The sequence below is a fragment of the Eublepharis macularius genome, chromosome 2, assembly GCF_028583425.1.
Source record: "Eublepharis macularius isolate TG4126 chromosome 2, MPM_Emac_v1.0, whole genome shotgun sequence".
NCBI classification, from domain to species: domain Eukaryota; kingdom Metazoa; phylum Chordata; class Lepidosauria; order Squamata; family Eublepharidae; genus Eublepharis; species Eublepharis macularius.
In genome coordinates, this window is record NC_072791.1 from 114,407,940 (window position 1) to 114,431,965 (window position 24,026).

At 42.7% G+C, this 24,026-nt stretch overlaps 1 protein-coding gene across 3 annotated transcripts in view; it reads left to right on the forward strand.

The window, feature by feature from the left end:
* Positions 1 to 24,026, forward strand: part of HIPK3 (homeodomain interacting protein kinase 3) — a 164,206-nt gene that overhangs the window by 114,827 nt on the left and 25,353 nt on the right. For all 3 annotated transcript variants that reach the window (XM_054970560.1, XM_054970559.1, XM_054970561.1), the window contains exons 5-8: positions 3,960 to 4,046; positions 10,145 to 10,329; positions 11,621 to 11,780; positions 19,596 to 19,719. In XM_054970560.1, the coding sequence (XP_054826535.1) occupies positions 3,960 to 4,046; positions 10,145 to 10,329; positions 11,621 to 11,780; positions 19,596 to 19,719 (556 nt within the window). The remainder of the gene's footprint in view (positions 1 to 3,959; positions 4,047 to 10,144; positions 10,330 to 11,620; positions 11,781 to 19,595; positions 19,720 to 24,026) is intronic.

Below are 24,026 nucleotides of genomic sequence, written 5' to 3' on the forward strand. Positions count from 1 at the left end.
AGACTTTATTCTCCGAGAAAGTGGATGAATATTTATCGAAAAAGCGAAAGGACAGACTTACGTCTTGATTGTATGGTGTCCTTCCACAGCAGCACTCCTCGGGCAGGTCGCAGTATAGATCCTTTACGAGAGGCAGACAGCATCGCCTCCACCCTTATCTGGGGTATACCTACCAACCCCAGTGATCTTAACGAAGCCTGCAGTCTTCCTTTTCTAAACAGAAACAAGGCCATAAGAGTAAACAGGGAGCTCACCAGCAACAGCCTAAGGAGCAAACACATGTTCACAAGCAATTTTGACAATTATAGGGTCCTGACCCACTGTTTGGAGTCATAAGTTCTTTCTTCTCTGAATGGTGCAGAATCACCTCCAATGTTTGAGTTTTAAAGATAATTGAAGTTGGATATAAAGTTGAACTTTTACAGTTTCCCAGTGTCCGACTCCCTACTTTCTCCCCTCAGGGGTCTCAGCCGGGGGTGTTAGTTGAACTGACAGCCCTCCTTAAAAAGGGGGCCATTGAGAAGGCTGAAGATAGTTACTCACTCTTGGGGTTTTATTCCAACTTGTTCGTGGTGGAGAAAAAGGATGGGGGTCTCTGCCCTATCCTGGATCTCTGCGAGTTGAATAAACTCGTCCAGGTTCGTAAGTTTAAAATGACTACCTTACAGGTAGTCCTAAACTTAATATCGCCACAATCCTGGTTCGCAGTTATAGATTTAAAAGACGCTTATTTTCATATTTCGATTTTTTAGGAGCATAAATTTTTTTTACGTTTTACCCATGTTTTCCAGTACCGAGTTCTGCCTTCTGGGTTATCTACTGCTTCGCAAGTATTTATGAAATGCATGGCTATAGTTATCGCCTTCTTAAGGGTTCAGGAATGTTGTATCTTCCCCTATTTATATGACTGGCTGATTGTGGGTCAGTCCACTGATTGATGTGAACAGGCAGGTTTCCACTACTCTATCCACCTGTCTTAACATGGGCCGTTTTGTCAATCAAAAAAAATTTCCAAGCTTACCCCTTCTAGGGTTATCCAATTCATAGGAACAGTCATTGATAGCATCCAGGATAAAGGGTTCTTACCTACAGAGAGGGTCATAAAGACAAAGACATTAGTTAGAATGTTTAAGAGATGCAGATCCCAACCAGCCAGACTCATTCAGACCCTGGTGGGATATATGGCCTCCACCACTGCTGTAGTACCTTTGGTGAGACTGCTTGTGTGTCCTCTGCAGCTTTGATTTACCTCAATCTTCTTCCCAGAGGGATTCCCAGAGTAAGAGGTTTAGCATCCCCCGGACAGTTCTTATGCCTTTAGACTGGTGGATGGACAACCATAACCTGTATAAGGGTGTTGCGTTTGGTTATAGGCAGCCTGATACCTCTGTCACTACTGACGTGTCCAATCTAGGTTGGGGTGCTCACTGTGAAGGGTCCTATGCACATGGAGTGTGGGACGATTCTGAATGTCAGGAACATAATAATTTACTGGAACTGAGAGCAGTGTTGTATGCCTTGATTTCCTTTTCAGATATCATAAGGAACAGGACCGTCCAGATATTGACAGACAATATGACTGCTATGTTTTATATAAACAACCAGGGGGGCATGGCATCTGTGACTGTGCCAGGAGTGCAGTGCATATTCCTGGTGTAGACAATACAGTGGTGGATCACCTCAGCAGGTTGCAAGGGGACAACCACAAATAGTCCCTCCAAGACGTTTACTTACATACTGTCTTTACCGAATGGGGTTTTCCCGACGTAGACCTGTTTGCATCAGAGGAAAACAACAAGACTCCTCGTTATTGCTCCAGAGGAGGAATAGGTCTCGAGTCTCTTGGGGATGTGTTCCAACTCAAGTGGTCTGGCCGCCTGTTCTACATTTTCCCTCCATTCCCTCTTCTAGCCAGGGTCCTCAGCAAGGTTCAGGCAGACAAGATGTCGGCCATCCTGATAGCCCCGTATTGGCCATGACAGCCTTGGTTCCACACTCTCCTGAGACTAAAGATCCAAGTGTACCATTTCCTAATAAGGCTGGATTTGCTGACGTGGAGGGGGATTTTTCACCACAGAATAGACAATCTCAAACTGAAGGCCTGGCTGATCCTTCAGGACAGGCCTTCTCTGAGGGAGTGACCGATGTACTGGAGAATGTGAAGTGTCTGTCTACTCGCCAATCTTGCGTGCTAAAATGGAACAAATTTTCTGTTTGGTATCAGGGGAGAGGTTCAGATCCTCTAGTTTCTTCCCTGTCCAAAATTTTGGATTTCCTGTGGGAACTCAAACAAAAGGGACTATCTAATTTATCTATCACGGTGTACTTGGCAGCCATTTCAGCCTTTCACCCTCCAATGGATCAAAAGATGGTCTTCTCCTACTTTACCTCTAAATTATTTCTGAAGGGTTTGAATAATTTGTTTCCCCCGGTAAGATCCTTAGTTCCTCAATGGTCATTCCCTTGGTTTTGACCAGGCTTATGGCTAAAACTTTTGAGCCCTTAGCCACGTGTCCTTTACGCTTCCTCTCTTTGAAGGTTGTGTTCCTAGTGGCCGTTACTTCGGCCAGATAGGTGGGTGAATTGGCGGCTTTATGCTGCGAGCCCTCTTACTTAAAAATTCACACAAAAAAGGTAGTTCTCCGAACTAAGCTGGATTTTTTTTTTTTTTTACCAAAAAGTGGTTTCTAAGTTCCACCTATCTCAGGAACTTTCCCTTCCAGTTTTTTCCGTGATCACACCACAGAAGCTGAGAGGGCCCTGCACACTTTAGATGTACGTAGAGCGATCCTCTTTTATTTAGATCGCGTAAAGCCCTTTAGGATAGACTCCCACCTTTTTGTGTGTTTTTCGGGCCAAAACAAGGGTAATAAGGCCAGTTCGCAGACATTAGTTCGTTGGGTGGTTCAGGTGACTTTATTATGTTATAAGACGGCAGGCTTACCTTGCCCATTGGAAGTTCATGCCCATTCCACTAGGTCCCAGGCGTCTTCAGCAGCACTCCTGAAAGGTGTCCCCCTCCAAGACATCTGCAAGGCAGCAACTTGGACCTCAGCTGACACATTTGTCAAACACTACGCCTTGGACGTCCTAGACAGGAAGGAAATGGCAATGGGCACAGCAGTCCTGCAATCAATCTTCCTGTGACTACTCTTCGCTACCTCCACCCAGGCATTTAAGCTTTGTAATCTCCCATGTGGGACTTCACAGGAAGACCGTAGATGAAAAACAGTGTTGCACTTACCTGTAACTTGTTCATCTAAGTCTTCCATGCAGGCACACATGCCCTCCCTCCTTCCCTGATAACACTCTTGGTACTTACCTTGGGGTACGGCGGTGAAAGAGGTCTGAGGGTATGTCGGGGGCGCCCCACTTCTTAGAGGCTGTCTTGGCAGAAAAGACAGCCGTGCATGCGCGCTGGGGGGGCGAGGGCGCCCCCTGATGGTTTTGAGCTATAAAAATATCCAAAGTCAGCAGGCCTGCACGTGCGCAGTCCCATGTGTACCTGCATGGAAGACCAGTTACAGGTAAGTGCAACACTGTTTTTCATATGGCGCACTGGTATGTATCATATGATTTAATTTAATTCATTTTTGAAATGATGTCAAAGGAAATACCTTGTGCTGTATCTTGTGTCAGCAGAAAAGATAGTGGGGATACAGTCACCTTCACTTAGTGTAAATAGACAGTGAGGGGTCATCTTAGTGCTTCTGCAAGGAGTGTTACATATCCAGATATCTTATGTGGTATCCACCCCAGTTCAGGAGCTATTTTTGTTCTGCTGAAAAACATTAGTTCAGTAGCATGCCTTTTTAAAATGTAGTAACTCCCATAACTGAAAATGGCTACTTCTTAAAATACCAGTTGCAGTGTGTGTACTGCAGGTTGCTGTTGTCCACCATGTAAGTTATTTGAAATACATTGAAAAATAATTGTGTATTGTTTTCAAATTTCTGAAGACACTGGAAGAGCATGAAGCAGAGACAGGCATGAAATCTAAAGAGGCTCGAAAGTATATTTTCAACAGTTTGGATGATATAGTGCATGTGAGTACCTTTTAATGACTTGTAATTAATAATGATAATTTATGTTGTTTTTATGGTCTTATGGTATTGTGTTTACTTATAAGCTGCCTTGAGCAGGTCTCTGGAGAGATGGAATATAAATCCCATAAATAACTATGTTTAATATATGCATGTAAGGAAGAATCCAAAAACTATCTCTTGTGATAAACTTTTGCCTCTGCCTAATTTTGCTTGAAGCAAGTATTTTCCTAGGACTTTCTGCTATTTTAAAGTCCTTTCCTAATTATAATTTGGATGTGGTGCCATTAGACATCTTGCTTGGAGAAAGAACTTGAATTTATATATAATGTTCAATGTAACGTCAGTGTATATGAATTAAAAGTTGCGTTCTCTTCATAAGATACCTTGCTTCTTACTTCAACTTCACCTCTTTAAAAGGTCAGATCTCATCCTTTCTCTACCTTGCCTCTGTATATAAATTAGGAAATACTGGCCTGTAGTGAGCAATCTTTGTAGGATAGGACTTGAATTCTTTGTCGTCTGTGCGATCACACTGATGGACTTTGCGCTGACACCAACTGCGTGTCAGAAACCTCTAGAGCAAGTATTTAGGCACAAAACCCTCCCCCCCCTCCCAAGATATACTGCTTCAGACTGTTCATGTCTTGAGGGGGAGGAATTGCACCTCCAGATTAGATTTTATTTGCCACTACAATGGCATCATTGATTGGGAACCTCTCCATGGACTTGGCGTTTTTCCAAGCAAGTGTTCTTTTCATTATATTTTCATAAAATTAAAAATAGAGATTCATCATTGTGTCTTCTGTTTAGTCCCGCATGGGAACTACTCATGCGCAGGCCAGCCACAGATGTTCCAAATCTCCTAAAGGCGTGAATCACTCTCCTCTCTTTTTCACACGCTTTTCTCCCTGGCGCGACTATAAAAGGCAGGGCGAGCGGCTGCCTCCCTCAGTTCTTTAGCCGCTACTAAAGAAGGATGTCTCTTCTATAGATTCTCATCTCCAGTTGACAGATGTGAGTTCGAGCCTTCAGATCCATAGCTTCGAAGGCTGTGTTCAAGAAGTGTTCACGTTGTTCGACCAAGATGGCCCAATCTGATGGGCACAACAAATACTTTCTTTGTCTGAGAAATGGCCATGACACTATCAGGTGTGCAATCTGCAAACAATTTATGCCCAAGGTATGCCATGAAAGGGTATCACGATTGAAAGCAGCTCTTTGGGTGCATCCAACTCTGAGAATGCTAATGCTACAAAGAAAGGACTGCAGCACCCAGAGCAGGCCTCCTCAACACCTCCTATAACCTTAGCTCCAAGTGCCAATAAAGAGTGCCAGTCAGCTCTGAAGACTCAATCCAGTCGGCTCTGGAAACTTGATGCCAATCAGAACCTCTGTCAAAAAAGGTGAAGCTCAAGTCTGAGCATGCCAAGAAACAGTTGATTTCAAAGTTGCAAGAGAGAAAGAGGTCCTCCTTGTTGGTTCCAGCCATGTTGGATGCGTCCAGTCCTCCCACAGTTCCAAGCACCGACTCCTAGATGGCGTTTGATGTAAATTCCATCTCTATCAGAAGGCGAGATCCTAGAAAATATGGAGATGTTGAGGGCTCTTTCTCCATTACCTCCTTCTCTGCTGTGAACTGCAGAAAGGCAAAAGAGATCTTTCGATCTATCTGAAGCTGATAATTATGTGGAACTGGCTTCACACCATAGACCATATTCACACCATAAGTGAATATTTCATATATCTGTTTTATACTGTGTATCTTGGCCGTCATTACTCATATTATTTATTGACCATCTATTTATTGACTTTTGTATATGATATTTATGAAATTGACTCATTGTTCTTGTAGCACTTTGGCGCATCAGCACTTTTTGTACTTGTTGAAATAATCTATATTTGTATTCTTGTCTTTTATTGTATACCACGGGGTGGGGGGTGGGGGTCTCTACTTTTCTTCTGATTCATTTCTGTGGTAGCTTCTGATTAGTGTCTTCACACTATCGATGCCGATGATTCCACTACTTTCCCTACAACTCCCCGTACCACTATTATGCCTACAGATTTGAGGGGTCTCCTGGTCTATACCCACCACCTCTCTATTACTTTCATGAGGAAGATGCCTATCTACCAGTTTGAACTGAACTGAGACATAGTAAGGGTAATCGCATTTCGGTTCCTGAGAATACTGACGTGTCAGTTCCAACCCTGAACCCTACCGCACATTTAGACGATGACTCTGATGTTGGGTCCCATATTGCATTAGAACCTTGTCTGCCAGAGTTCTTAACAGAAGACTGTCTCTGAGTGAGGCTCTCTGCCTATATACAGAACAATTAGTTTGAATGGTGAGATCTTTGGAGATTGAAGTGACCTATTCTGCTCCAACTTCTTCAGATCCAATATCCAAGGTCTTCCACTCCGAAACTTCTGGGCTGATAGCTTTTCCGATCATGCAAGGCATGTTGAATGTCACTAAGGACGTGTGGTCCAGACTGGCCGCAACTCTGGCAACATCCATGAAACTGGTCAAAGTGTACAAGATGAGATAGGAAGGGTCAGGCTTCCTTTTCACTCACCCTCCGGCCAATTCCATTGTCACCGAGACTCTGCAGGGCAAGAGCCTTCAAAAGAGTGCAGGCCATTTGGCTCACTAGAACCTGTACAAGCAAATCTCAGTTCCAAGGATCATACAGAGGTTCTTAAGATGGTGGACCAGCACTCAGAACTTGTCAGTGGGGTCCTCCTTCTGGTCACTTCCCATTCAGATTTCAATCTGCACAGACACCTCCCTGTCAGGTTGGGTGTGTGTGCTCAGGGGCTACTCAGGTGAAGGGGGTTTGATCTCACCAAGAAGCTTCCATGCATATAATCCTTCTGGAATTCAGAGCAATACAGTATGTTCTGAAAGCTATGGTTTAGAGGTGTGCAAAAAAAAATTCAGCTGATTCGACTGCCGTCTTATAACATAATAAAGCTGATTCCCTGAATGCTGAATTCATTTCCCAGCTTGGCTCGGCAATAGAAAGCAATTTCAGTAAAATTCGGCCATTGTTTCATCCTACAACCAGCACCTTCACCACCACCTATTTATATACCGCCCTTCAGGACAACTTAACGCCCACTCAGAGCAGTTTACAAAGTGTTATTATTCTCACAACAATCACCCTGTGAGATGGGTGGTGTGTAGGGCTGAGATAGCCCCAAGAAGCTGTGCCTGAACCAAAGTTATCAAGCTGGCTTCAAGCAAAGGAGTGGGGAATCAAACCCGATTCTCCAGATTAGAGTCCGGACACCATTAATCACTACACCAAACTGGCTATCTGTAATGAAACTATTCTTTATCCTCCAGTTCAAGCACTGATTCCTGCAGGAACCTTGTTGCACCTTGTTGTTACTCAACCCAACTGATCAACCTTTTAAGCCAGGAGGAGTTAGCTGTGTTAGTCTGTAGTAGCAAAAATAGAAAAGAGTCCAGTAGCACCTTTAAGACTAACCAACTTTACTGTAGCATAAGCTTTCTAGAATCACAGTTCTCTTCTTCAGATGCAACAAGATGCATCTGAAGAAGAGACCTTTGATTCTCGAGAGCTTATGGTACAGTAGAGTTGGTTAGCCTTAAGGGTGCTACTGGACTCTTTTCTACTTTTAAGCCAGTGATCTGATATGATTACTTACTGACGAATCAGCCTTTTAAGCCAATGGCCACCTGATATGATTTCACTTTTATGGTGGTGTTTTTGGTTGCAGTCTGTTTGGCCAGAAGAGCTTCCAAATAGTGTGTTCTGACCTCTCCCCCAACTATGTTTTCACAAGGACGAGGTAGCCCTAAGATGAAACATCATTTTCCTGACAAAGGTGGTGTCAGGATTCCTCCTGTACTGGGACATTGTTCTGCTGCTTTTTTGTCTCCAACCTCTGATTCAGAATGGACTCTGTATTCTTTGAGCATCAGAAAAGCCCATCCCTGTCGGTTTCGTTTTCCCGGCCATGTCGGACGCTCCTCTCCGCAGGTCCGGGAGGAAGCGCCCGAGCAGCCTGACGGGGCGGTTGACCTGCGAGGGTTAACCCCCAGGACTCTCAGTGAGGGGGTCAGGGTCCGGAGTGCGCCGGGAAGAGCTCCCTGAAGTCGATGCAGGGGGTAAATTGCCCGTTTGCTCCTACGGAGGCCGGCAGATTTGTGCAGCACATCGCGTGCTGCCGGGCCATGGAGAACGGCAAAAAGCAGATTTAAGGTGAAAACCTGTAAGTAGCGAATCCCTTCTGTCATTTCAAGCGTATGTGAAGGATTGGTGGGAGTTGAAGCTAAGAAGGTTCGGATATCTTCCCCTTCATTGAGTCTCGGAACTTAGTTGGCGGATTTCCCCCCCCCTAAGATGGCGACGAAAAAGCAGAGCCCTGCTATGGGCAAATCAGTTTTGGCTGCCTTGCAGGGGAAAGGAGAGTCTCTTGAAGAGCTGGTTAAGCGATCGGTCGTCGAAGCTATAAAGCCCTTTGTTTATAAGCTGAATGAAATCGGTCAAAGGGTTGGCTCAATTGAGAGAGAAGTGAAAACCATTAAGGAAGCAGCCTCGGGGGCAGAGCAGTCTACTCGGGAAAACGCAGAACTCATGAAGGCAACAAACAAAGAAGTAAAGCTTTTGGAGAATCAACTGATAGGGCTACAAGTGGATCGTGCTCAGACGGTATTGCGTCTCCAGAATATGAAGGAGGAGGAAAGTGAAAACTTAAAGGACTTGGTGTCGGAACTTTTGGCGACATCCGCAAAGGCAACTAAAGAAGAGTTAAAAAGCGACATTTTGGAAGTCCGTTGGACATCTTCAAAATATGCAACGAAGCGTCAGCTGCCTCACGAGATTATCATCGACTTTTCATCTAAGAAGACTCGGGACACCATCTTATATAATTCGTACAATGTGGATTTGGACTTTCTGGGTAACAAGGTTAAGATATTGAAGGACGTTCCATTTTTAGCTCGGAAAAGAAGATTTAAATATAAAAGGTTTGCAGCTCTTCTGAGGAAGCATGAAATAAAATACAAATGGTTATTTCCGGAAGGTATCTGGTTTAGTTATAAAGACCAAGCCTACAAGATAACATCGGAAACACAGCTAAGGGACTTTGTGTCTAATCATCAAGAGTTCCAACAAGAAGAGGACTTAGAAGCTGAAGGTGGGGGGAGGGTGCGAACACAGCTACTGTAGCTGTTCAGAGAGAGCTGCGATCGAGACGCGGGGGGGGGGGGGGGAGAAGACCTGATCCTGATTGTAGTTTGTATTTTGTAAGATCTACCAATCTAATAGCATATTATAAAGTTTTAACTTTAAACAATTGTAGTATGAAGGGAAAGCAATACCTGTAGATGTAGTGTGTGTGTTTTTATATGTTGTTTTTCCCTTTCCCCCTGTTCCCTTTTTTCAATTTTTGTAGCGTTAGTAATTAAAAAATAAAAAATTTATTAAAAAAAAAAAGAAAAAGAAAAGAAAAGCCCATCCCTAATGTGTAGACAGTACTGCCATCTTTAAATGTTGCACTGGCCTCCTTTTGTGTCTCCTCTCAAAGTTTCAGCCACTGGATCTCATACTATCTTTCTACATAAAAGGTAAGCCGTATTGCTGACAACGCACTTCTTATCCTAGTGTGCCTGTGCAGGAGCACCAGGATAAAAAGTGCACCGTGGCCTATATGGCCTCCAGAGGGTGCTGCCTCTGTGGGACAGCCAGGTGAGCCAGGCCATCCCTCCAGAGGATGCCGTGGTGGCAGGACAGCAGGCAAGCCGGCCCATTGCTCTGGAGGGTGCTACAACCGCGGGACGGCCAGGCAAGCTGGCCTGTTGCTTTGGAGGGCACCGCCGCCACTAGACTGCAGTCCTGGTGTCCTATTCCTGCAATCACTCCTTGACTAATTTTCCACTAACCATGCCTTTAAATATTAGTCTCCAGTAGGGAAAAAGGTGGGGTATAAATGAAATGAATAAATGTGGAATAGTACACAGCATGAGGCATTGCTAGTAATGTCATTTAAAATTATTGTTGTCTATTGATTTTTTTAAAAAATAATTTGAAATGCTGCTTGTTTTCTTTATTGCTTCATATCAGGTGAACATGGTGATGGATTTGGAAGGAATTGACCTGTTGGCAGAGAAAGCAGACAGAAGAGAGTTTGTCAGCTTATTGAAGAAAATGTTATTGATAGATGCTGATTTAAGAATCACCCCTGTGGACACACTGAACCATCCTTTTGTTACCATGAAGCACCTCCTGGATTTTCCTCACAGCAATCAGTATGTTGTATAAAGCACTTAAAAATATTCTTGGGTGTGGCTTTCTGGCAGGTTTCATTTTGTGATTTTATATTTGCTGAGAGCTCTTGGTGCATTTGATTCTGTGCCATGTTCTCAAGATGATTTACCTGAAGTTTGGCCTCTGCACATATAACCATACTTCAGTTACCATGGTGCAGTTGCAGTACATGAACAACTGTATCCGTAATGAAGACTGTGCCTAGGTTAAGAAACAGCAGTAGCTTCACTGATAATACAGCTCAGCTGTGTAACTGTACCTCTTCTGTACATGTGTGAATGACTGGATTTATGCAGTTTGCTGTTTAAGACAGGCTCGTTCTGCCCTCTATCTCAGGGGATCCATTGCTGACCTGAACTCCAGCCCCACCCCTCGCCCCACTAATTAGTGATGCTGTGTCTGTTAAGTGCATAGTACATTGAAGTGTTTGAATATATATATTTTTGCAGTCAACTCATGATTGATATTCTTACCACAAGTTACTACATACATCAATTTCATTCATAGTATGTACTTATGGCTGACATTACAGGAAGAGTATGTATTTTCTTGTTAGCTGAAATTTCTAGCTACTGTTCATCATAAATATTCAAATATGATTTGGCCTTGATTGAGGGAATGGCAAACAGATTTCCATTTGTGAAATGGGCATTTTGCACATGCTGTTTCTGTTGCACCCCTTTTTGTCATCCTCAAAGCTGCTATTGAGGTCAAGGATGCCTTCAGGAACAGGTTGGAATGTGGCATAGGTGAGTGGAGCTGTAGTTGAATGGGCATCCCACAGAAATTGTGGAACTCTCTGGCCGTGCCATTACAGTTGAAATAGCAGAGGTTTAATTCTAACCCTTGAACTGTAGTGTAACCAGGTGGGGCACATCTGCAACTGTTTTTGACCACTGAGGGTCAGAGTGGTTTTTAAAGAGCAGGCTCTGGATTCCCTGACCCAACTCTGTTTCTCTCTAGCCGTACAAAAGCTGTGGGAATGACTATGAATGACTCCAAAGGAGGAGGAACAGCTCCTACCTGCACCCTCAGCCATTTTTCTTTGCTGAAATGGCACTGGGAGGAGTTATTTTCTTGTTTTTCCTGCTTCTTGTGGAATATTCTGTGCACATACAGCAAAGGAACATGGATCCAACCCTTTAAAAACCAACTCATCTAGTTTGGCCCTGAGAAGCAAGGAGAATATTTATTTTCATCCTGTGTTGTTCATTATTTTTGCTTAATGGTCATACCTTCCTCAGAACTCTTCCTCCCTTCTTTTTTTATCAGAGTGAAATCTTGTTTTCATATCATGGACATTTGCAAATACCGATCAAATTCATATGATTCAAATAATCGCAATAAAACAACACATATGAGACCAGTTGCCTCAGGCAGTATACCAGGTCTGACTGCTAATTTCCCAAAGATTGGCACAGTACGGAGTCAGGTAAGTAACTTTGGTGTGACTTAAACTTTCCTGCTTGTACTTCGACCTTTCTCCAGTAGTCCAGAGCGGGGCAGTCTTCACTAATGGGGGCAGGAGGCAGGCAAGGCCACTAGCCTTTTTGGGTGACTCCTAATGGGAGTGGCTTCTCCCTCAATCTTCCAGTTTTTGTGTCAGAGTTCAATGACTCCTTTTCTCGTCCATAATCTTTCCTTCCTTCCCTTTCTCACCTTCTGTATCTAGCTTGGTGGAAGGCACCTTTTCCTCTGCCTTAAGCAGGGGTAAGCTTACCTCCTCCTCCCTTTCCACCTTCTGGGTTCTCCCCAGGGGAGGGAAGGCTGAAGGGAGTCCATGCCTTGGCCAGGAGCCTCCCCAGTCACTCCATGTCCTGGCTGGGATTTTTGGAGCATTGACAACTGCAGTGGCTTCAGCCAGCCTTGCCTTTTTATCCTGTGCAATGGGAGATAGCAGCAGGACTGCACTTGCCCATTCACTGCAGGGTTGAGTAAGTCTGGGAACCAGGCAGACAGCCCTCTCAGATTAAAGTGGTGGTCCCCCCCTCCCACTCCCAGAGAAAAAGGAGGGAAAGAAAGGAGAAATAAGATGGCGGTGCATGCCAGTCTGGCATATTTTGGTGTTCAGCAGTCTGCCTTAGAGCCAGATCACTCCTCACCCCTGACAGAGACCATAGATGTTTCCTGCAGAACACTGAAGATTAAAGTTGATGCCTGATCTCTTGGGGGGAAAATGCTCAGGCAACCCTCCTAGTGTGGATGAAGGGGGAAATGCTGAAAGAACTGCAGGCTTCTACTTCTGCAACTGTAGGAAAATTTTGGTGGCAGTTTTCACTGCAGCCATGTAAAAGATATCATAGGATAAAACACCAAGCCAGGAACAGATCCCAATCTCCTTGCAGATCTTACAGGACGTTCACAGGGAGATGCCCACATAGTCCTCCCCTCCCTGCCATACCCAAGAGGCTAGAAGCTTTCATGGCAGCCACTACCATTTCAGGCCTAAACTCAGAAGCCCTTTATTAGACCCACATTCAGAAGACTAAGAATTGCCTGACAGTTCGTTAGTTATGGAGAAGGGGAAACATTCGGAGGAAGTCACCACTATGCAAACTCACCTTTCTCTTGAAGAGTTTTTTTTCTTCAGTTTTTCTCTAAGGTTCTTCGTATCCTGAAAATTCTGATGAACCAAAAAAAAGCAGATGAACCTGACTCAGCTTGTTCAGTGGGCTCAGCCAGAGCCAGTCTTCACAGTGGAGCCACCTGGCATTCCATTCCTCTCAGCATTTGACAAAATTGTGAACAGAATGGAAAGTGCCAGCCAGACCTTAATGCCAACCACTAGATCATATCCTGTTTTTATTCTATGGTTTCAGAAGCAGTAGACCACTTCAAGCTCCAAACTGTGAATGCACCAGTGGCTGACCTAAGCTCTAACAAGAGTAATTCTAGTAAAAGCAGATGATCTTTGCATGGATCTGTGTGACAAGAGGATTGGTTTGGCTCAATGCAAAAAACTTCAAAGGCTTGACAACTGTGCTCTGGGCCTCAACAGCAGACTTCCTATTTTTCCCAATGCATCTCTGGATGCCAGAGCAATTTTAAGCAAGATCAATGGCATCAATTTTAACTGCCTGTTGGAACACTTTTGCTGCATAGCTGGGAGGTTAGAGTGGATACTGTCCAGTTCTGGAGAGTTTAACCTGTTTGGAATGGCATCGATAAATACCTGGTGGAGGATAAGAAGGAAGGTTCTTTCCATCACATGAGAAAGAATCTAAACCGGAAAACAGGTTTCACTCCTCTCAAGAATCCTGATCTAACACCAAGTTCAGGTCTTTCAAATCCAACAGGGGAAATGGCAGCCCAGTGCAACTGTAAACTCCAACCCCATCTTCAATAAATGTTCGTCTGAAGGTTTAGAAATTAATTACAGCAAATACACAGTTCTACAGTTTTACAAGAAAAGAAACCCTCCTGTTTATCAGTGGTCTATTGATTGAATTCCAATTCAACAAATGAAAGAGTTTATATATCTTGGGGATACCTTTTCCTCACAATTTGAATTGGTCACCTCATCAGAAGGCCATGTTGAAGAAGGCCAGAGTTACTCAAGTCTAAGCCCATTGAAATAGATGGGCATAGACTGAAGTAGCTCTGCTTAGAAGTGCACTGTAAGTTTTCTCAGCCATCATGGAGGCTGATATATTCCTGGTGCAATTCAAGTTTTCCATTTAAAAATCATTTGAATTCAGTTAGCAAATGAATCTTTTGATCTTCCTTTAATTTTTTTTCTTTGTAATTGGACAAATGCCCCAAAATGTGTAGCTGGAGTGTCGTTACAAGCTGAATTGGTTTAATTATTTGTGGATACCAGAGCTTGGCTAATGACCTTTTGGTTTTATTTTTAAGTGTTTTTAATGATTTTGAATATTTAGCTTTGATAAAAATAGACTCTTATCAGTCTTCCTGATTTAAGATCTTTGATTTGAAACTCCCTCTTACTGGTTTGACCCCTGATGTTATTAAGGGACATGGACTCATAGGTGTAAATCCTTTTATTAAGAAGCATATCCAGGAGATGGATTATTTGAGTATATGTTTTCGTGCCTGCAGGGTTTGTTCTTCCTTATTTTTTGGAATTCTTCTGCCTAGATCACTGCCTTTCTCTTTTTCAGAGTATGTGTGTGATTGTCCTTTAGGAAAGATTGGTACTTTGGCCCATTTTTTATTGAAATACCCTTTGTATGTGACTCCTAGAAACCGATTTTTAACGCACTGTTTGGACAACATTTCTTTTTTATTTCACTATAAGATAATCTCACTCCTTTTATCTGACAGATTTCCTAATATTACCCTTGCAGTTGCTAATTTTTTAAAACTGTTTTGGTATTAAATCTAAAAGATATTATTTATCTGATGCAGGTTTGTGACTGTTCAAGATATTTAATCAAACAAACTTTAATCAGAGGAAAGCAGAGGAATGCTATTCTCAGCATAAAGGAGAAAAGAAAAGCCTCATGGCCTATTGCTGAATCTCCCAAAACTTCCACAAGTATTAGTGGAAATCTCAAATATTTTGCAGACATTTGGAAACAATCCATCAGAAACTGCGGAGTGATAAACACTGTCACCAAGGGATTCGACTCAAAACTTAATGTCCTTCCTACCAACAGATTTATTTAAATTCCAAGGAACTACACTCAGGACAAACATCAGCTCTTGCTGTCAGCAATGGAACACCTGCTGGCAATTCAGACAAAAGAGCCTGTCCCAGAGGACCAAATGACATTTGTGGGCTATTCCATTTTTTTTCATGATCCAAAGGAAAGTAGAGATGTCAGTGTCATTCTAGACCTAAAATGGCTCAAATGCAGAATAAAAAGGAGAAAGTTCTGGATGGAGACCTTCGTGTTAATCGTTGCTGCAATCAACAAAGGGGGGGGGGGTTCTGACAGTGGTGGATTTGGCACATTCTGCTTCTCCAGTTCTGTAGAAAATGTCTTTGATTTGCTCATGCAGGACATCATTTTCAGTATTGACTCATGCCCTTTGGCCTAAATTCAGCCCTCAGAGTTTTTACAAAGGCACTAATTGCACTCAAGCAGTTTGTGTTTTGTTATCTGGACGACATAGTGGTTTGTTTTCCCTCTCTCCAGCAGGGGATGAAATGGACCACACCATCACTTGCTTACAACATTATGGTTTTATGATCAGGGAGAAAAACTGTCTGGCTGCAGTCCATTGTGTCCTCCTTTCTGGAATTACCATAGGCACCCTGAAGGACAAGGTTATTTTCTCTCCAGAACAACAAACCAGCATTCTGGCAATGTTACAGGAGATCATCTACAAGACTCAGCAGGATGTCATGACCCTTTTAGGCTGCTAGGCATGCTAGTATTGTGGCAGGATTTGTTGCCCTGGGTGAGGCTTCACACAAGACCCCTCCAATGGACACTACTGCCTTTTCAGGACAATATTGTAGACTGCTAGTTCTTGCTTATCTCTCTTCATCCGCCACTTCTTTGGAATGTTCAGCAGTGGAGGTTGCAGGAGCAGCAGAGGTTGCAAGTAAGTTCCTCCCTGACGGAGGATTTCTCTGGCCCACTGGTCACCATGGACACTAGCCTGCTGGGATGGGGAGCCCACTCCTAGAGAAGGATGTCTCAGGAGACATGGTTATGGACAGTATTGAAGCAGAGTGTCAACTGTCTAGAGCTGAGAGCCATTTGCCTGGGACTCCTGGCTTTTCAACGCTTTCTTGAAATGAAGACATCCTAATACCTATGGACAACATGATGGTGAAATCCTATATCAATAGAGAAGGGGTCACGAAATTGAGTTCTCTACACGCACAAGTGGTATAGATCTTGTGTTGGTCAGAGATCCATCTGACATCCATTAAAGCAGTCCATGAGGCAGGCTCATCCATTGAAATAGTGGCCTGGCTTAGCCAGGACCAAGCAGAATGGATGCTACATCCTGATGCCTTCCAATCAGTATCCAAGCACTTTAGAATCACAAGCATAGATCTCTTTGCGTCAGCAGAAAATCACCAAGTTCCAAAATTCTTCTCCAGAACCAAATTCCACTGCACATGGAGGACAGATGCCCTGATTTGCAGTTGGCCAAGCCAGCTGGTATATGCATTTCCTTTATTTTAATTTTTCCAAGAGATTATGTAATCAATCATATTCCTCAGAGAAGAAGTGGGCCTAATAGCCCCATTCTGGCCATACCAGGTATGGTGTCAAGATCTGATTTGCTGGTCATGCAGGAATCTGTGGAGTCTTCCAATCAAAAAGGACCTGTTCATCCAGGGTCCTCTTCTTCACTCTCAACTGGAGATGTTAAAGTTTGAGTGGTAACAATTTTGAGAAAGATGCTATCCAGATCAACAGATGTCAACCTTGGTAGCCTCCAGAAAGGGCCCCACTAACAGAGTTTATAACAATGCATGATGCTGTTTCATTTCTGTTGTGTGGAAGGCTCAGTTGATCAATTCAGGGCTCAAGTCAAAAAGACCTTATTTTGTAGTAGTCAGGATTGGACAAGGGCCTGAGCACTAGCACTCTGAAATGCCGGGTACAGTGCTCTCAGCCATGATGGGAACTAAAAAGGGGAGAGATTTCTATCATCACTGCCATATTAGGACATTTCTTGTGGGAGCTGTGTTGCTAAATCCCACTGATTTCCTACATGGAAATTGAGCACAGTTCTAAAGGCACTAACAAAACCATGAGTACATGCCTCCTTAAAGAGCTCACCTTTAAAACTATTTTTGGTGGGAGTCACTCCACTTTCAGAATATTCAAGGTTAATGCCCCTCTGTAAACAAGGACATCTGCATTTTCCATAGTGACACATTGATCCAGAATTTACTCCTAAGATAAATCCTTCCTTCTACAAGTCAGTGAAAATAGTTTTGCCCTCTTTCTGTCCCAAGTTCTCTCAGGATAGGGAATGGCATTGCCTGGATGCAAGGAAGGCTCTGAGTTTTTATCTTCTAGGAAGACAGATTGTATATTTCCTTCAGAATGACATACATGGGAACTAAGGTCTGTTTGTCTACCCTGCTTAGCTGGATTCAGAGTTGGATTGCCTTTGGCTTATTCACTGGGGGACTGGATCCCCCAAGGGGGATTACTGCCCATTTGCTCAGGGAGGCAGCCACTTCAACAGCATGTAGGACTTTCCCCTCCTTAGAAGTTATGTGTAAGGCAGCAGAGAGCATGAGCGAGTGCTTCCTTTTGCCACAGGGCACTACAACAGGCTTTGGGTTAAATGGTTAATATATATGCCCAGGGATACACTGCTTTTCTGTATCCCTTTAGTGAAGACTACCCCACCCAGACCACTGGAGAATGGAAAGTTTATTCTCTTACCATGAATTTCCCTTCTCAGTTGTCTTAAGGTGGGGGAGCCTTACCCAGCCAGAACTGCAGTCCCAAGGGAGACTCTGGAGTGGACTTTCAGGACCCACCTTGCTGTATGACTCCAGAAAGCTTTCCTTCCCCCTAGTTTTAGTTATTTATTTATTTATTTATTTATTTATTTATTTATTTATTTATGTATTTATGTATTTATGTATTTATGTATTTATTTGATTAAATTTTTATTCCACCCTCCCCGCTAGGCGGGCTCAGGGCGGAGTACAACATTTCAAATTACATAAATACAGTTAAAAACAGACAAAACAGTATACAAATAACATTAAAACATCTTTATATAATACAGCTTTTACATATTACTGCATTTGTTTACTTGTTTATGGAGGTGGTTATAGTATGTTTTGTTAGTTTAGGGGAGTTAGATTGCTTTTGTATCAGTCCAGGAGATTGAGGGAGAAGTCCTACCTGTCAGGAATCGCCAAAAAAGGCTAGCAACCCTGCTTGTCTCCAGGGAGGAGCTTGTTCCCATCAGAGAAGACTGCCTCACCCTAGGACTACTGAGAAGGAAAATTCTAGGTAAGTGAACAAACTCCCCATTCCTCAGGATGTAAATCAGTGCAAAGTAATAGAGAGAGCTGTGAGAGCATGCTCTTTCATGGCGTTGGAAGGGAGAACCTTTGTTTACAAGTGTGCCAAAATATGTAAGTGGTTTTAATGACATTTTTAATGGCTTGAGTAATGTAATTGTATTTTGTTATTTTAACTAGAACTTCCACATTCTCACCCTGTTAGGAGACCCAAAAACTGACCCTGCATCAGGATCTCACAGGGCAAGATTTATTTTGGACATGATAGAGTAGCTAGTAATGGGAAATGAGGCACTTGTGCACTCACCCTCCCCCATCACCCTATCTCAGTCATGCATGACCTCTGTGATGTGATTGTGGTAAATGAAAGTACAGAAGTGCTTTGGAACTTTATTATGGCATTCTTTATCTTGTGCCCCACTTACTCTTCTGCTCCCCACTCACATTTGGAAATGGAAAAGAGAAATGGCTCCAGTTATAGCCCTTTGTTCAAGGGACAGTAGGGTAAAAATCCAAGCAAACTGTTCAGGTTGTGGGTGAGAGGGACAGGCTGGGCAGCATATGGGCAGTAATTTGGAGTTCCTCCCTGTTCCTGTGCCAGAGTCAGCTGAGGTTGGAAAAGCCACTGGAGGGCTCAGGCACTTCTTTGGGTGGGAGTTGCTTCCAGTATTGCCATCCAGATATGGGTTGGGTCCCAATGTTTTCATCCGTTCTTAAGATCTCTTTCCAGTACTCCTGGAAAATGTTTTATGAAATGTAAATCCAGACAACATGCCATGTTTTTATTTTAAAATTGCGTTGTTATAGTGCCCCCATGTGGTCAAATGTCCATTTGCCGGCATGTGCTGAATAAAGACATTTTGGGTGCTATCTTTATGTAATAGGATTTATTTGTTGCTGTGGAATAAAAATATCCCTTTAAAACTGTAAAAATAACAGGAAAGAAGTTGATATATATGATTTTTAAAAACTGAACTTATAGTTCTATGAGCTGTAGTACTATTATTTTTCTTTCCATTTGTATATATAAATAGGCACTTGTTTGATTTATTTAGCCATATTTATAGCAAACAAAATATACATAAAATGTTAAAAAGAACAGAGAAATTAATAGAAATTTCAATTACGATAGAAATTTCTATATTTTAATTACAGTAATGTCTATTGCTTAACCTTTTCTTGATAAACCAAACATTTATCAGCCTAGTGCAGCTTACCATTATAGTCTATGCACTTTCATAGATATATAACAAAATGTGTTTTTCATTCATTGGTCTAAAAAATGTAGCAGTTAAGTTTTTAATTTATACTTATATACTGTTTCAGACATTAGCTGCATCTGCCCATTCTATTATGCATCATAGAATACCACTACAAGCAGGAACTGCTCAGTTTGGTTGCAATGATGCTTTTCAGCAAACACTGATTATATGCCCGCCTACAATCCAAGGTATGAATCTATCCAAATATTCAACTAAAAACAGTTAGAAACAACAGGCATTATTTTGCCGTTACCATGATGCCTGAATACTACTATAATATGGCAGTAAACAGGATTGGCTATGGTTCGTACTTAGATGAGAGACCTCCATACAGAGGCAGGCATTGGCAAACCACCTCTGAATGTCTCTTGCCATGAAAACTCCATGAGTGGTTGCCATAAATGGGTTATAACTTGATGGCACTTTATTATTAAATGGAAAAAATAATGTCTTGGATCTTAAGCAGTATGAAAAGAGTCATACTAGATGGAGGCCACTACCATGCCTGCTCCCTCTTGCTGCAGCCTATGCCCCTTGAAATTGTACTCTGGTGGGTCAGTGCTCTCAAAGCAGTGGGTAGCATACTGGAAGTCTGCATGAAGAATGGGGATTTGGAAAAAAACTTCCCTCCCCTCATCTGCATATGGAAAAAGACACATCACAGCTTCTGCTGTGCCAATAGAACAGCACCTTACATTAGGATACGAACCTTATTTTTTATTTCATACACTGTATTTACAGAGCTTTGGATACAGAAAATATGTCTTGAATCCTGTGCCTTTTCACTTGTGCTCCTTTTTCTCTGTTGCAGAGACAGTCTTCCACTGTGGAGTGCATGTTCCTTTGGCATTAGCACTTTTAAACTGCTTGAAAGATATTGGTCTTTCTGATACTGGGTGGAAGCCAAATAGTGCCAGAGGAATTTGCACTGTGCAGTGGTGCACAGTGGTCCCTCTGCAACAATTGGAGAAGAGTGCAAGCAGAAGATATAGGATCCAATTCTATAGCCTGGAACAAGGCTTGTGAGGTAAAATGCTTTCAAAGCAACTAGAAAGTATACTTTGTTAACACTCAGGTTGCTTGTGTGTTAAATTTGTGCAAAACATGCTGTGAGATCTTATTAATTATCCAGAAAAGAGTAAAATCTTTCATTCATACTTCTGAAATCTTTGTTGTTAAATAATTCTAAATTTTCCTGCCATATAATTGTGCCACCTAGCATATTCTGATCTAGGGATTCACTAGTGTGATAGTAGAATCTGATCTTTGAAGACTAGGGAACAAAAGCAAAGATTATTAACTTTTCCATTGTCATTGATTCAGCTGATTCACACTGAGAACTATGATAGGCAAGAGTTTAATTTTTAGACAAAATAAATAAAATTTAAGATGATAATGGAGTCTTATGATTGCATTTCGAGGCACTATATAATGCTTATATCCATTGTCTTGCTAGTAAAAATAACTTTATTTTAACATGAAATGAGTAATCTTTTTAAAACAAGATGTTTCTAGCCACTAGTAGAGCAGTTTCACATTTTTCTTGTCACTTCTGTTGTGCATAAAAGCACCGCACAAGTTAATTGAAATGACAAGCAATTATCAAACTAAATTTCATTTGGTCTCATGTATGCATTTCACATATAAAAAGAGTTATTACTGTCTATTGCAAGCTTTTTAAAGTTGGCAAGGTTTTGTAAACATTGGGTGAAAGGTCAGAATGCAAGGGTTTGCATCTGTTTGAAAATATCTGTTAAAATCTGAAGAGCAGTTTTACCTTTAAGCGTTGAGACGCACAACACACAGAGAAGATGTATAAGCTTTGCAGGTCTAGCTACATCCGTCCTGTTCTTAATCTGACATGCTTTAGCAGATGCTGTCTGGGTAGTGTTCCCTAATGAGATCTTCCCTTTGTCTGCCTTGGTTTTAGAAAGAAACTGTCTCATACTTCCTTGACCAAATTTCGTGTGTGTGTGTGCGTGTGTGTATCACTTGAGAATCTAGGACAGGGGTCCCCACTGTAGTGCCAATGGGCATCTTGGCACCTGCTGACCCATTTTATGATGCCTGCCATGTGTTTTTAGAAAGTGGGCAATGGTGCTGCTGCCAGTAGGCTACTCTTCTGAGTAGCCAGTGAAGATCTGATTGGCTGTGCAGATTAAAATAACATTTGGGCAGCAGCTGATACCACAGTGTTGGTTTTAATCTCTCTCTCTCTCTCCCCTCTTGTCCAGTGTATTTTAAAATTACTCTTCTTGCCCCCTGCATTTGGGCTTCCTGTGTTTGTGTTTGTGTGTATTTCTCCACTTCCTGTGGTGGCCATTTTGGGGTTAGCTCCACCTCCCACATTGGATATTTTGGGGTTGCACCCACCACCCTGTGCCCACAGGTTCAAGAAGTTTTAGGACATTGGCCTAGGACTAAAATGGTGAAGACTTTGGAGAACTTAAGCACTGCTGGATCAGACCAGTGGTCTATCTAGGCCAGCATCCTGTCTCACATAGTGGCCAACCAGTTACTTAGAGGGCCACAATCATGTCTCTCCCCTCCCCCCCACTCATAGGAAAGGTACTACGACCCCCTAATCATCTTGGCTGCCCTCTTCTATACTTTTGACAGCTGCAACGTTCTTTTTGAGATACATTGACCAGAACTGCACACAGTATTCCAGATGAGGCCACACCACGAATTTATACAATGGTATTATAATATTGATTTTTATTTTTCAGTCTCTTTTCTAATAATCCCCAGCATAGAGTTCTCCTTTTTCACTGTTGTGGCACTCTGGGTTGACACTTTCATTGAGCTATCCACTATGACTCCATGGTCTCTTTTTCTCTCATTCTTGCTCTCAGTCTCTGCACTGCCCTAATACCAATCTTTGTGGAACCCCACTGCTTACTTACTTCCATTACAAAAACTGCCCATTTCTTCCCCAGTAGGTCTAGAACTGTTTTTTCTCATCTCAATTTGACTCTGTTCTTCAGATTCCCTTCCTGAAAGCAGTGGCTGTGGCTTGAGTACGTGCCCCACACTTTCCATAGTGAACACAGATGCTGAAAATTAATTGAGCTTCTCTGCTATTTCCCCATCCTCCTTTAGCAGTCCTTTTATTCCTTGGCCCAACTGATTCTCTGATTAGTTTTCTGCTCAGGATATATTGGAAGAAATGTTTGTTTGTCTTGATGATTTTAGCAATCCGCTTCTCAAATTTTCTTTTTGCATGCTTAATTATTAATTTACAGTTTTTTTGACATACCCTGTGGTCTCTGCAGCTCACTTCATTGGGAGGCCTTCCACTTTTTAAAATAAGTCTTTTTGCTTTTTATGGCTTCCTTGACTTGGGTCATTAACCACGCAGTCATCCTTTTAGACATGGCAGTACATTTCCCAACCTGGGGAATGCGATTAGTGTGGTTTTAAATAGCTTCCAAACATTTTCTAGGGATTTGATTCTCTTGTGTTTCCCTTCCACCTTACTTTTAACTATTACCCTAATTTTTGTTAATCAAATATTTTGAAATCAAATGTTACTGTTTTGGACCAGAGCCAACGAGACAGATAGTGATCTTGGATTTGGTGAAGATGCAGCTGTTGCTGCACTAGTTGGGAACAATGACCACCGTGCTATTAAGTTCAGTATTCATGTACGGGTGTGTGATCTGGGATTCGTGAACTGGGTAAATAGCTGGATCACACTGGAGAATCCCAGAACAGATCCAGGGAGCCAAATTCTGATGGACCAGATTATTTTACTGCACGGCCTTCACCTCACAGAGAAGAAAACAGGAAGCCAGCAGAGATGGAGCAGCAGTGAGTGAGAGGGCAGTGATGTGAAGTGGAGGCGATCTTCATGCTGCAGCAGGAGAGCAGCGTGAGGCTGGTGCGGGCCAGAGCAGCAGCCAGTGAGAAGCAGTGCAAAGTGGAGGCAAGCTTTACACCATGGCAGGAGAACAGTACAAGGCCAGTGTGGGATGAAGGCAGCAGGCAGAGTGGATTCCCATTTCACCCTTGCACCCTTGCCCAAGCTCCAAAAGAGCCCTTCAAGTTGCCACCAGCTACCTTTTAAACTCTGCAGCTCTGGCGAGCCTCATGCACCCACCCCTTGCTTCAGTTTGGGATTCTCTGGTACGACATTAAGACTCTCTTGTTCAACATTGATTCCCTTTGTAGTTTGGTTCTATTGAGCTCTGTTGGTTCAGTTTCCATTGGAAGTGGGATTTGCATTTGGGATTGGCTTTTGGTCAGGGGTTGTCTTTGCCTGCAAAGCCTTGGAAATGTTTCCACATAGGGAACAATGGAGTGTGGTTGGGGGCACCTTGTTTAGGGGCCCATAGAATTGGATCCCAGGGGTCCAATCTTCCTAAACCTTGGCAGGTCTTAAATGGTTAGTCAAGAGTAGGTTCCCTGCAGTGGAGTTTACTTGAACAATGCCCCCTCCCCCCAGCCCCCAAGTAGGTTTCCCTGTCAGGAATGATGGCCAAGTAAATTTGAG